The sequence below is a fragment of the Amphiura filiformis genome, chromosome 18 (genome assembly GCF_039555335.1).
Source record: "Amphiura filiformis chromosome 18, Afil_fr2py, whole genome shotgun sequence".
NCBI lineage: Eukaryota > Metazoa > Echinodermata > Ophiuroidea > Amphilepidida > Amphiuridae > Amphiura > Amphiura filiformis.
The window spans coordinates 3,260,074-3,274,754 of record NC_092645.1 but is presented as its reverse complement, the minus strand read 5'-3'; the positions used below and the strand labels follow the sequence as shown (position 1 = coordinate 3,274,754).

The 14,681-nt window shown below is 37.4% G+C and overlaps 2 protein-coding genes across 2 annotated transcripts; both read right to left on the bottom strand.

Annotated features, from left to right (window-relative positions):
• Positions 1-7,742: 7,742 nt before the first annotated feature.
• On the bottom strand, positions 7,743-8,522 carry LOC140139677 (E3 ubiquitin-protein ligase TRIM56-like). The gene has a single exon (XM_072161380.1). It carries the CDS (start codon positions 8,520-8,522, stop codon positions 7,743-7,745), a length of 780 nt encoding a protein of 259 aa, XP_072017481.1.
• A 3,516-nt stretch (positions 8,523-12,038) lies between these two features.
• Positions 12,039-14,424, bottom strand: LOC140139756 (melatonin receptor type 1B-A-like). The gene is made up of 2 exons (XM_072161463.1): positions 14,276-14,424; positions 12,039-13,921 (listed from the first exon to the last, which is right to left on the bottom strand). The coding sequence occupies exon 2, from the start codon at positions 13,870-13,872 to the stop codon at positions 12,811-12,813; it is 1,062 nt and encodes a 353-aa protein (XP_072017564.1). The 5' UTR covers positions 13,873-13,921; positions 14,276-14,424; the 3' UTR covers positions 12,039-12,810.
• Positions 14,425-14,681: the final 257 nt, after the last annotated feature.

Here is a 14,681-nt window from a genome sequence, read left to right as displayed (position 1 = left end):
TACTAGGCTTGTTTGTACTCATTTTAATGCATTTTTCATGCTGATTCCAAATTATGGTCATAAAAATTAACATTTCTGACATTTTTGAATTTGGAATTTTTTTTTTTTTACTTGTCGTCTGCAGTCGACACCCGCGTGAAGAGAGTTAACATATACATATCCTGTACAGTTATGACATGTTTTACGTCTGCAATCATCAGAAATCAATTGATTGATGTCAAAAACAACTTTTAACGTAAACATCAAAAACTATTTCCTTTATTGATGTTTTTAAATGTACGTAAAATCGGCGGCGTCAACATCAACTTCAAGGTGACATCGAGTAGTTTATATCAAAGTTACAATTGAATTGTAAAACTAATTGTTCTCATAGTTTTTAACGTTTCTGTATCCTGGGGATCGTGTAAAATGAAAAACCTATTTTTTTTCTTCTTCGTGAAGAGATTCACTATTCTTGTAAATCTCGGGATGGAGAAACTCAAATTTCATCATTGATTATAATGAGTGATAACAAGATTTCTATGCTCTGCCTTTTTATTCAAAATGTTGAAATAAATACTAAATATTGATAAAATACTAATATTACGTAAACATTTTCTTACCGGCTTTAGTGAAGCAAGCAAAAGCAAACATAAGACCAACCACTTTGTACTGGGCCAGGCCAAATCTGGTGTAAATTTCTTTTAAAAAACGGGGTTAAGCTGATGAAAAAAGGGGTCATATGGGTGGCAGATTTGCTGAAAGGGGGACCATTGACAGGCACATGACGCATGTCAATATATGCGAGTCCCCTCCCCCGGGGTGCCGACTAGATTATAGATGGTAATAAGATTCGTGGAAAGTTTGTATCTGATTATACAAACTTTTAATTTGATAATAATCATATCTTTGTAGATATGTTGCAAAACTAGTTTAGATATGAAATGGATGTAATACGCTCATACATTATTTTTGAACCAAAGGTTTTGACGCTGGGCAGGACAAACCACTATGTGCATTTTCATTGCGACCTAATTTAACACGCTTTTATATGCCATAAATGTACGACAATAGAGCAAGTATGAATTTAAGTCATGATTACGACTTTAAATCCTCTCAAAGAACAACCACAGTTACGCGGCCAAAGTATAGTAATTAATTAATTAACTTTCATTTTACCTCGTTAGTTTGGCTTAAAATGACCAGAAAACTTTCCTGACAATATTGTATATATAATAATAGACAAAGAATAACCAAATTTAAATTTGACCGAAATTGTATATTAAGGCTTTAATTAAAACAAAACCCTTATAAAAACAGTAGTAAATTTTGTGTCTCAAGGAAAATGACACTATCGTTAAATTGATTTGTACCATTTTGCCTAATAGCTAATAGTAAAAATACACAATATAAGAGGGTTAGCGACAAAATATGAATATTTTAATATCATAACATTTCACAGACCACAAAATGTATTCGATTTTTGTGCTGTACCTTTGAAACGTCAAATTGCGTTTTTGTTTATTAGATGAGATCCAAACTATAGCCAGCCAGCGCTATCTTGATTCCTCAAATCAGGCTCATTCTGTAGTAACTCAATGTAATGGGTTCAGACAAGCGTTATCAAATATAATATTGCTTTTCTTTCTATGTGAATCAGTGAAGCGTTGTTTGTCCGGTAATAAGGTTCTATTACTTGTAGTAATCATCCCCTACCCCCCAGGGGGAGGTTTTATGACTCTCCCCTCATATCATATTACTAGACGGACTACGAGGTGATGAATTTACTTCATCAAGTAAACAAAGTTGAATTGTACCAAGGATTTTGCTTGGTTAAAATAGTAAGAAATGACCTTCGTCTTCGGGTGTTTAATATAATCATTGTTAGAGGGGATTTGCCACTTTTAATTGTTATCTTATTGGCGAGACTTTTTAATGAAAGACAAGAAAGTATAGAGAAAGCTTGCACTAGTTATGTGTATGTGTGTTTTGTGTGGGGGATACATACTGATTCTTACCGATCAAATAAGGACCCACCTACAACAAAATGATATAGAAAACTACGCGTAGATTCAGCCATTATCATGCGTTGCAGAAATCGTAGTGTGAGGATTTGCGCCACCAGGAAAACTTACATTAATCACAAGTTTGCTTGTTCCCATAGATTTCACGCGTTTGTCTTTAGAGTCTGTTTTGTGTAGGTGGGATTGTGTATTATTTATGGTGTAAGAAAACAAGAGTCAAAATCGACAATGATCGACAACTAAAAACGTATACATTCATGCAAATAGAGCTCAATTTCATCAAAATAGCGATTTTTTTTGCTCATCACAATTATCAAATTATCACACTTGTACCTCGTAAGAATAATCAAAGGGGGTACTACACCCCCTGCCCAATTTTGTGCCTATTTTTGCATTTTTCTCAAAAATCATTGCGCATTGGTGACAAGTAAGAATACACAACTATGGATACCACAATGCCCTTGAAATGCATGCATGGAAAACAGAAGTAAGACATATAGGTTAAGTCGACAGAGTCATTAAAGGATGCGTTCAACAACGGACGAACCCAGTCTGGAAGGAGTGAGCCTGTTCTGGTGTTGCATAACGGTTAGTTTCTAGGGACCAGTTCTAATTATGTAATTAAAAGGCAATTACGCTCGTAGCATGTACGTCATAAAACTATTACATAAAGAATCAAATTGTTATACACTGTTAAAATATGTATCGTTTTTACAAACCTCGGTTACAAACTAATATTATTTGAAAAATGTGTTAAAATCGCATGACATAGGCCTAACATATGCATCTAGGATATTTACTTTACAACTTATTATGGTAGATAGAAGTCATTACTGGGACTATTATTTTGTAAACTTATTACTATATAATATTAGTCTTGAATGGTGTTGGCGTTTGCAATTACTCAACAACCCGTGCTCCCGTTAATGCAAAACAGGGTTCCCAGAAAGCTAATTAGGTCATAATTCATTTTATGTCTAAAGAAGAGTATTCTAAAGAAAATAATATACGAAGAAAATTATTGTTTTTATGATATAGAATACATGCAGCAAATAACACCCGGAATAAAAAGTCCCCGGCCTGATCACATCTGATTGGATCAATTCTTAGCGACAAAATCCAGGTGAATCAAGGATTACAATGCTCATTATTGGTGCGGTTTGATTCAGATCTCAAGGTCAAGTGTGAAAAACCTTGTTATAAAAATACGCAGACTCAACTCTGATTTGGGAATTCTTTGCTCACGTTGGCGCAGATTGATTCGGATCATAAATCCGAAGTGTGAATACCCTTGCTATAAAAATACGCAGATTCAACTCGTTTTGGGGATTTCTTGGCTCACGTTGGCGCAGATTGATTCGGATCATAAAGCTGAAGTGTGAATACCCTTGTTATAAAAATACGCAGATTCATCACCAATTGGGAATTCAAGTAAAAAAGATTGATACAATAATATGGGACACTTGAGTGGGATCGGCTGGCTATAATTATCTCATGTTCACGTCTGCTATCTCATGGTGGACTCAAAATGGAGTATAATTTACCTTATTAGCATGCCTAATCACACCGTTGATTGTGTGTCTTAATACTCCGGTGATATAAGACGTTATTCCCTGTTTAAGATTGATCCGTCTTTGATGTGAGGAGTTTGGACCGCATGGTTAAGGCGTCCAACCGGAAAGGTACTCTATTTGGTCTGCTGTGATTAAAGAATTTGGTTGCAAATTATCACTTTTTGTGCAAATTTGTGGTTTAATTATATACATTATTGCTATAGGCCTTGTAGGTGAGGAAATTTGAACTAGATTTCTCTTCCTGATTGATTTTGAGGTTTAATAGTGGAAGAAAGCACGACCTGCAATAGCTGCCCTAGAGATATTTGACAGTTTCTGCATTCTATATTGTACACATCTACCAAATATGAGACATGGCAGCTACTGCAGATAGCTTCTTGTATTACCCCCTTAATTTGTACATTCTAACCGGTAGTTTACTGTACTTTGAAGTCCTCTCCGAAATATATTCTATAATCGGGTGTTTAGTATTTATTAATGCGAATGGAGCAAAACCACCCCAGATTGTAAGCCCGCTTCTAGTGACGTAGCCAAGAGTGGAAATCCGCTTCAAGTGACGTAGCGAAAATCTAAGATTGTAGTGTGGGAAGGTCGGTGCCCACCTTTGAACACATGATGAAAAGACGTTTTAGTATCGCTACACATAAAAAACCACTATATTGATGATGAAATAGTCAATTGTTAATGACAAAATAATGTAAACTTTCAAGAAAGTAAACGTTTGCTTGTTGCTCAATTTTGGTGTCGATATAGTTCCAAATTTCGCTCATTCACCTCGGCGGCCGGTACATTTGTATGTATACGCGAATTATTTTTCCGTAGTTAACATTTGAATAGGGAGCCCGTTTAAGCGCAACCCTATTAGGGTAAGCGTTAGTGTTAGGAAACGTATATATATATATAAGTTTCTCCTTAATGTGAACTACGGAAAAATATTGCAGCCGGTACACACCACACCTGGTCCCGGCAACTCCTATATGCCTATACAACTGAGCAAACAGTTGGGCTATTCCAGTTGAAATCCATACACATGATCTTAAGCTCCTACACAGGGGGTGTAGATTTCAAATAGAGCCACCCAAAATCGGCCCGATTCTGCGTTAATGTCGCCTGGCACACGGGGGTCATTTAGAACGTTCCAATGAGTCCAAGAGGGCCCAATGAGCTATTTTCGTCGCGTCTCAGAATATTCATCGTTATTACGCAGGTTGTAAAAAAAGACCGTTAATATCTGTGCAATATTGACAGGGCTGGAAAAGTACGGTCTATAATAGGAAGCTGCTTCCTTTGATTGGAATCTTAATATTTGGAGGAACCTTTGCTTTCTTAACCACATAAATACATAAGAAGGTGTGGGAAATGTTGTAAATTTGGCTAAGTAAAATAAAATTAGTTGGATCAGACTTTGTGACCTGAAATTATTATTTTTAGTTAAAATTATTGACTGTTAGTTTTACTTTCAAGTAGACCACTGTCCTTTACATAATGTAATAGCAATATACATTTTTTAATTTGGTTGAATACAGAAAGCAAAATGGGAAAATGAGAATCATATTAGTGTTATTTTATGTGGATATTAGTCAAGCATCAGTTGGAATACAAAGCTGGTGCATTACGCATGACAACCATTGGAGCATTCAACCACCACTGTTTTGTTAAAACTGCCACCGATTTATGAGAACGTGAAAAGAAGGAAGCATGGATATCAAAATAGGAGACACAGGAGTTGCCACATCATCAGGTAAATGGCGAGTTACTTGCATTGATAAGTCTAAATTCGAATTCGCTCACAGATAGCTTTACATTCTAGGCTAGAGATGAAATGGACGTCCACTTATTTCAGTCCCATTTATCTTAACATGTATTGGGCCACAACCAGTTCTGTATTCAAATATATATTTGCCATCATTGTTGTCCTGTACCTTTCGTGAGCCCAATAGACCTTGTGTAACATCTACTTTTGCACTACCAGTGCACAACTTACGTCCATTCCAATCTCTAGTTTGTACAATGACTTTGTAATAATAATACTCTTTATTTTGCAGTACGAATTGAATGCCACATATCTGTGGGTCAACCTGTAGATTCCTTGGAGGTAATGCTGATGTAGGTCTGACCGGGAGTCTGTATCTCACTGGAGTTGTTTGCCTCACATTTATTTGTGTTTTTCGCTGAGGATGCTGCATCCATCCTAAATCATACAAATCCTGCAGTGATTCTTGAATCTGTGCCATAGCTAAGTTATGTTTTTCCGTGAAACTAAAGTCACTCTTATCTGAGGAAGTCTCAGGTAGTTCAGCTATTTCTAGTTCATTCAGTCTCTCCATGATTCGGGTTTGAGAGGTCAGAATTTGGGTAGAGTGGCTCAAGTCACATGACTTGTCGGCAAACTCGCAGGCGCTGGTCATTTGGGTGGCGAGAGAGTCTATAGACTCAATCCTTGTAATCTCATTGTTAAATTCAGTTTCATGCAACTTCTTCAAGTGGGAGTGAGCTCTGTTGTAGCTTGTATCAATTTGGTTGTGCAATATCTGGACGGATTCTTGCATTTCTTTCTCTGTCTTTTTAAAGTTGGTGGTTAGCGTTTCTTGCAGGCTTTCCATTGCTACTCGTTGACGTGATAATTCCCGGCTTTTCTCTCTTATTCTTGTAGTGGTTTGGTGCAAATCATCAATAAACTTTGCGATAGCGGCTGATAACTCAACAAGGTTGTGACCCCGATGGTCAAGAAGGCCACATGTTGCGCAAACTGAGACTTTGCAGTTAGCTTCTCTACAGTACATAGTCACTTTTTGGGATGGATGTTTTGAACAATGCTGCTGCCGTTGCGACATGGGGTTGTATTTCTTTTCTTGAAGCTCAACCAACGTTGAAAGTTTGTGCTGCCGTAGAGGACCGAATTGTCTGTGAGAATCGATGCATTTCTGGCATAGAAAAAGACCACAATCATGACAAAAACTTACAGCTGCTTCAACATTTTCGCAACCTCCGCAAGAAACTGATAAGTTGAAAATATCCTGGTACTCCTTCAAATTTTCCACAATGAAATTGTTTGGCAAGCTATCTACAGTTCCCCCTGGTAGTGTGATCAATTTGCGACATTTTGGACACTCCAACTTTGAACGCTTGCCGGCAATTTTATGTAAACATGACTGACAATACGTGTGGAGGCAAGGCAGACATTTTACCGTCGAATATTTGGTCTCCTCGAAAATCATTTAAAAGGCGAGAAAAAGGCATACCGTATATACCGATTCACTGGAATTTTGTGGATTTTATGACAGCTTATCCTCACTACAGTTATATTGTCAAGTCATTTTACTGCTCAAATCTTTGTTAGGAATGTAGATCACTGTCTTGTACATGATAAAACTACAATACAGTTTTTTTAGTTTGGTTGCATGCATAATTCATAATGGGAAAATGACGATCATATTGGTGGTTTGAACCTACAGAACAGGTGGAAGAGAGAATGGGCTACCTTTCATTTCAGTCCCATTTATTTTAACTTGAATTGAGCTGGTAAACAAGATATAGTCAAATGTGTATGTGCCATCATTGTTGTCCTGTACCTTCCTTGAGCCATACACACTATCTACTTTTACTTCTACTGTTACCCCACCAGTGCGCATTTTACGTCCATTCCCATCTACAGTTTGCACAATGGCTTTCTTATAATAATCAGGGTTTGTGTAATAAGAAACATCAAATTTTACTGGCAGTCCTAATTGAATGGTACACTGGGTCAACCTGTTCTTTCCTTGCAGGTAATGCTGATGTATGACTGTGTCTTACATGAGTTGATTGGCTCTGATTTATATCCATGCGTTTAATCTGCACCCACCCTAAATCATAAAAGTCCTGTACTGATTCTTGAATCTGTGCCATAGCTAGATTGTGTTTATCTGTGAAACTAAAGTCACTCTTATCTGAGGAAGTTTCGGGTATCTCTGTTATTTCTAGTTCATTCAGTCTCACCATGATTTGGTTTTGTGAAGTTAGAATTTTGGTAGAGTGGCTCATATCACATGATCTATTGGCAAACTCACAGGCGCTGGTCATTTGGGTGGCGAGAAAGTCTATAGACTCAATGCTTGCAGTCATATTGTTCAATTCAGTTTCATACAATTTCTTCAAGCGGGCGTGAGCTTTGTTGTAGCTTGTATCAATTTGGTTGTGCAATATCTGGACGGATTCCTGCATTTCCTTCTCTTTCTTTTTTGAAGTTAGTGGTCAGTGTTTCTTGCAGGCTTTCCATTGCTACTCGTTGATGTTCTAATTCCTGGCTTCTCTTTCTTACCCTTGCTGTGGATTGGTGCATATCATCAATAATCCTTGCGATAGCGGCGGATAACTCAACAAGATTGTGACCTCGATGGTCAAGAAGGCCGCATGTTGCGCAAACTGGAACTTTACAGTTAGCTTCTCTACAGTACATAGTCACTTCTTGGTTAAGATGTTTTGAACAATGCTGCTGCCTTTGCGACATGGGGTTGTATTTCTTTTCTTGGAGCTCAACCAACGTTGAAAGTTTGTGCTGCCGTAGAGGACCGAATTGTCTGTGAGAATCTATGCATTTCTTGCATAGAAAAATACCACAATCATGACAAACATTTACAGCTGCTTCAACACTTTCGCAACCGCCACAAGAAACTGACAAGTTGAAAATGTCCTGGTACTCCTTCAAATGTTCCACAATAAAGTTGTTTGGCAGACTTTCTACAGTTCCCCCTAGTAATGTGACCAATTTGCGACATTTTGGACACTCCAACTTTGAACGCTTGCAGGCAATTCTTTGTAAACATGACTGACAATACGTGTGGAGACATGGCAGACATTTTGCCTTATGTTTATTATTGTCATATGGCTCAGCACAAATAGAACAAGTTAGAAACTCTTCTCTGAAATCTTCCTTTCTCTGGTCTGGTGAAAGAGAAGCGGCCATGTTGTTTTTCGCTGAAGTAGGCTTAGTAGTCTGAATCTGAACGAGTGAACATTTAGAACGAAACCAGTTTTGGTTAGAATGAGCAGGATTTGTTAAACATACAGTACTGACCCCAAATTGCGTCGCGTGGAACAAATGTACTACAAAACTTTGTACCCAGCCCGAGTACTTTGAGATCTACGGTCAGAATATTAACCTAATTTGTATTAATTATAATTAATTATAAGTTATACTTGTGTCACCTACTGCTGTTTCATACTATTATCAATGCCTATCATGATGTCAAGTGTTTATATTATAGATATCATATTTTATCGGTCAATTACACTACACAGGAGTTATGATTTAATACCCTGCATAATGGGTGTATGTGGCGCGGCTGTGCCATCGTATTGTGCACTTGGGCAAGACGCTTTACTTCACTTGCCTCTCTTTACCCAGGGGTGGAATGGGGGAGCTGTTAGGAATATTGTACATTGAGCGCCGCTCAAAAGTATGGGCACGCCATGGACATTTATGGTAGCTGACATTATTCTAACGACAGCGGAATAAATGTAAAGCTCTTTGAAACTTGTGAAAGGCGTTGTATAAATGTAAACATTTATTTTATAGGCTATTAAAAGTTCGTGAACATTTGTACTTAGTCTAGTGTATAGGTCATTGTTAGGATGCGCTTTTTCACATCAGTTTATGAGTTGCAATATGCCATAAAAATCAGTACATGTATGTATTTTTTAAATTTTAACCTCCATAATAATTTCATTTCATTTTACCGTTGAATATTTGGTCTCCATGTCAAAGGACATGATCCCTTCCTGGCAGTTATTATTAATATCACATGTATTTTAATGTTTTGGGAAAATAACAAAAATTAATTTGACGGAAAAGACAAATTATGGTTTTAATAGTGTGCAATGTAAGTCTTCCTTTGTAATTGCAGTGGCATCCTATGTATTTGCATGTATGTAGGGGTGTATGGGGGATGTACATGTGTATATATTTCACCTCGTATGTCAAACAATCACAAATACATTACTATACGATCAGTTTCCATAATTTTTTTATTTGGAATCTTTCGCTGAATTCAACTCTAAAATGAAAACAAAAATATACTTCTAGAAGTTTCTAATTGTTTATAACAAATCATTAGACTTAACATGTTATTTAGAGTCAAAGGCGTCACAAAATATGCCTATCAAATTTACCATTTAAAATTTAAGATATCAGATAACGCTCTTGCAATTCAAGGTAGATTTCTCGATACACGTTGTGTTCCATATTTCCTCATATGACATCGCGAGACTCTTCATGATCTGATCATACCGACCACTTGATATCACAATATACTGTATATCATAAACACTGAAATTTAACCCAGTTATAGTTTCCATACATATTTGTTTCAAATGACACTGAAATTTTTTACCTGTGCGAAAAAAACAAAATTGTTTGACGAAAGTAGCGTAATACATGATTATTCATCAACATTGTACGGAAACCGTGTTGATCCAAGATGTTTCCAATCTGTATAATATGCATCCAACATAAATACCTTTAAGGTGGTACTACACCCCTTGATAAATATGTGACTATTTTTGCATTTGTCTCAAAAATAATAACACACTAACAGTTATGTAGTATTATAGGGGCAAGGAATCCAATTACTTCACTGACATTTCAGTGATTTGGATAGAACAGATAAGATTGTTACAGAGGGAAAATACAAGAAAGAGGAGGAGCAAAGAATCATTAAGGCTTTGGCGGTTTGTGAATACCCCAGATGGGCAGTGGACAAGGTTAAACAAAATTAAAGATGAAGGAAAAAGCAACGGTAACAAAACCACAGAAAAAGACAAACAAGAACCCAATAAAAGGCATGGTTGTAATACCCTATGTGGAGGGTACATCTGAGAAACTCCAAAGAGTCTTCTGTAAACATGGATTTACAACGGCCATTGAAACCAACCAACATTCTCAAAGTATTCTTGTCCACCCCAAAGACAAAAAGGACATTGATCAAACCAGCGAAGTCGTGTATGACATCCCGTGCAAAGGTTGTAACAAATCCTACATAGGAGAGCCTGGTAGGCCTCTTGGGGTACGAAAGAAACAACATCAGAAAGACGTTGAAAAGAAAAAAAGAAAAAAAACTTAACTAGAGCCAGCAGAAAACATTCCGCCAAAGAACAGCACACAATAACTGACCACCTAGCACAAGATCATCATGTCATCGACTGGGAGAGGCCAAATTACTCGACAGAGACTCAAATGCTTTCACAAGGAGAGTCAGGGAGGCCATCCAAATCAGAAAGAAAGGCAGGAACTCACTCAACAGTGATGAGGGTGCATACTTTCTACATCATGTATATGACCCACTGCTTAAATCAACACCACTTCCGGGTAACGAGGATGCGTCGTTAGCAACTAAGTCTCGCGAGAAAAGCAGTGGACCAGGTCATCTGTGATCAAGCCATCAGCCAAGATGGCGAAAGCTCAGATTCGTGAGTAGTATTTCCCTGGAGTTGGAGAACAGAAGTTTAAGATTTAAACAATTGTTTAATTAAAGAGAAACGTTTTTAATATCTTCCTAATATATTTTACACCAACATATTACACACCAGGTAAAACAGACGCATGAAAATAATTATGACTTTAATAATCACCACCATACACCATCAGCACCACCATCATCATCTTCCACATCATCATCAATGAACTGGTGGCTTGATCACAGATGAACTGGTCCACTGCTTTTCACGGGAATATCAGTGGCCCAGGTCATCTGTAATCAAGCCATCAGACAAGATGTCGAAGCTCAGTTCCATGAGTAATAAATTTTGAATTTGGCTAAAATATTTAACCAGTTTATGTTTTATTATATTATACAAATAACTATATATAATAAACCCAAAAGTAACGATATTGAAATAATGCCATTTCAAAGCGAAAAGGGGAAATTTGATATTTTTTTTTTAATCTGCAAAGGCCACACTGCATCATATCCGTATTACCATAATAGATGTATATTCTTTGACAAGAAAATACCATTAAAATAGTGAAAAAAGACTAAGCTTTATGTTATATGCAAATAATATATAATATTAGGTCATACACAAGAGTCTCCCGTTTCCTCGTCCTTTCTCCTTCCTTCCTTCCTTCGTCAACTTTTAGATATCCACCCATTTAATGGTGGATGGGCCAACTGTAAGTCATGATCATTATTGATGAGATTCATCAGGATCGTTCAGTGTCAAATTAAATACATACGTTCTGGTAATAAATCCAAAAGAAATGAAGTACTCACTCGATTTTGAGTTAAATTGCTCCAGCGGTTTGGATTCCATAAACAAAAATGCGTATCACATTTGCCCATTGCCCGGGGGGGTACTCAGTACAAATGACCATACGGGGACGTGCCGCAAATATGGGTAGCATTTTCGGCCTTCTGGTATATCAATGACCCCTTTTTCAAAGCCTATTTTGGTATATGAATGGGTCCTTTTTTCAAAATTTCTCAATTTTTTCGGAAAACAGCCCAATTTTTCCTTAAACTAGCCAAAATTTTCAACATTTTCCCAAAATTTTGGGAAAATTTGTAAAAACTAAGACAATTTTGGTTAAATTCGGCCGAAAATTTTGACTTTTGGTATAGCAATGGGTCCTAATTTCTTGAAAAATTGGTATATTTATGGGTCCACTTCCAAAATCTCAGCGGCACGTCCCTACCAAAACCAAACTTGAGTACCCCCCCCCCCCCGGGGGCCCATTGAAACGTGCCACGACTTCCGGGTAGGTAACCACCAAACTACCATATTTTTCTTCAAACCGCATAAACTAAACATATTTTACTGGTTTTGGGAGAAAAATATTAGCTTTCCTATGATACTAAAATCGGCATTTTGATTGGATGAAAAGTTTTAACCTTTAAAAACCCGCTATGTCAAAAGTTATTCATGTCTTAGTGGTATGATAAATTCGCAATTAAGTTCAGCGTCGGTATGGCACAGGAAAGTATCGTGCGCTCAGCGCCATACTTCGTGCACAATAATTTCTCATACCATACCTCCGCTTCTCCTGTCAACCTTCGGAGTTCCTTCAATTCAAGAACCGATGTCACAATGGAACCAGTTTGTTTTTGAAGCATTACAGAAGTTTGTTGATGACTTAGCTAGAAACCAGACCAATGATTTTAAAAATTAAATCGTTACCGATGCGATGCAAGTCAACTATATTGCAAGTCCATGGGGTCTGCGGTGATCAATATGATACCATGACCCAAACCCAACATCTATTGAAGAAACTTGCGAAGGATATTTGACGGACGAGGAATTTTCCTGTATCTGCATCTCATCATTAATCGAAGGACTACTTTAAAATGCGGATGGCGCCATGCGTAAATCAGCGGGTTGAGCGATGAATTCACAAGAGTTATCGTCGCCGCGTAGACTTCCAGAGAATCTGGAAGAGAGTCCACCGAGTCAACAACGATGAACGGTATCAGACAGACCAACAAGACACAGACGACAATGAACAGGTTTTTGGTGATTTCTACCATATCTCTTCTCTTCTTGGTGTCTCGATGATGCACTACACCTTTTGTATAAGTAGACGAGGACGTAGTCGGGGTCGACGGCAGCGAGGTATGATCTGTGGACGTGGAAGGCTCTTGGTGATTTCCAGCTAAAGGTGTATCATGAAGATGTTCTGTGTTCTTAAAATGGCGCCTGACGTGAATGTATATTAGCACATAGCAAATCGCAATAGTAAGTAGTAAAAGGCCAGTTACGATGCTTTGATATATATCGTACTTTTCAGCTTGTGGTGTACTAAGGATTTCGACGCACGTATGACGGTGTCGTTCAAAACCGATTTTACCAAATCCTACCAAAGTTGGAATGCTTATTAGAGTTACCGGTATGATCCAACTCAGAAGAACCATAACTGTTATCGCGCAAGGGGAACATACCTTCTGATACATACTAAATGATCTCGTGATGAGTACGAGTCTGTTGATAGCAATAAATGTCAAATTCCACATACTGCATCCAATTGATATGAACACGATCATTCCTGAAACTTGACAAAGTCCCTCTGTTCCAGGTAACAGCCATTGGTCCTTACTCAGAAGGGCAATACTCGACCATGGCATTGCAAGACATGCAGACAGATCAGCAATGCTGAGATTCACCACAAAAATGTTTGTTTTAGTTCGTAATGTCTTGGAGAGACCAACAGCTGTAATGACCATGATGTTACCAACGGCACCGAAGGCAGAAATGAAGAGAACAATGCAGGCAAGAACTATGCGTTCTTCGTAGCTGTTGTATGGAATGATTGTACTGTTATCCATTGTATAATCCGTTCTTGAAAATGTAAATTAAACTTCCACCTGGTTAGAACTGGATTGCAGAAATAAAAATAACATATATCAGTTCAAATCTCTTTAGGACCTAAAAACTAAATTTGTAATCAAGTTTGCCGAGTTAACCGAGTTGTATTTGCAACTATACACCGGTTAGGTTTAACATCAAATACATGCAATAACACAGGTTGTTCTTTCAGTAGTAAATTCTTAATAAGTACCCGAAGTTCCGCTTTTGCTATCAATAGCTTATGTTACATTATTGTTGACAATTTAGCACCACGTTAAATTGAAAAGGTTTTTCCATATCACGTTTCTATATATTATTTTTAATTATTTTCTTTACAAGTAGATTTGACATGTATGATGCCTTCCCCTCTCACCCATTTACCTTTACTCCATATCCATTCAAAAAGGTCAATGTCTCGACTAGAAGCTAGTCATTGGAAAAGAACAATGCGCGATATGCACTCTTGCACAACACGTTTAACTGTGAGAGGGTACTGACGATGCAAATAAAATTCCCTAACCAATCATAGACATTCCACACATAAATTAGTATATAAAAAGCAAAATACCTGCTTATTGATACTAATTTTTATATTTTAGGCCACTCATAGCATTCTTGGTTGAGTCTAACGAAGTTTGATGTGTGCATTAGTCTTTGACGAAGACTGGCGATTCCTGCCGAAGTTTGATCTTTCTCGCTAAAAATAATATGCTTGGTTGAGATGATGTATGAACTAGTCTTTGGCGAAGAGTGAGGCAAGAATTTATGTGAATTAGTCTTTGACATA

What these genes read in the sequence shown, in the direction of transcription:
- LOC140139677 (XM_072161380.1), bottom strand. Translation starts at nt 8,522, where the DNA reads ATGGCCGCTTCTCTTTCACCAGACCAGAGAAAGGAAGATTTCAGAGAA.
- LOC140139756 (XM_072161463.1), bottom strand. Translation starts at nt 13,872, where the DNA reads ATGGATAACAGTACAATCATTCCATACAACAGCTACGAAGAACGCATA.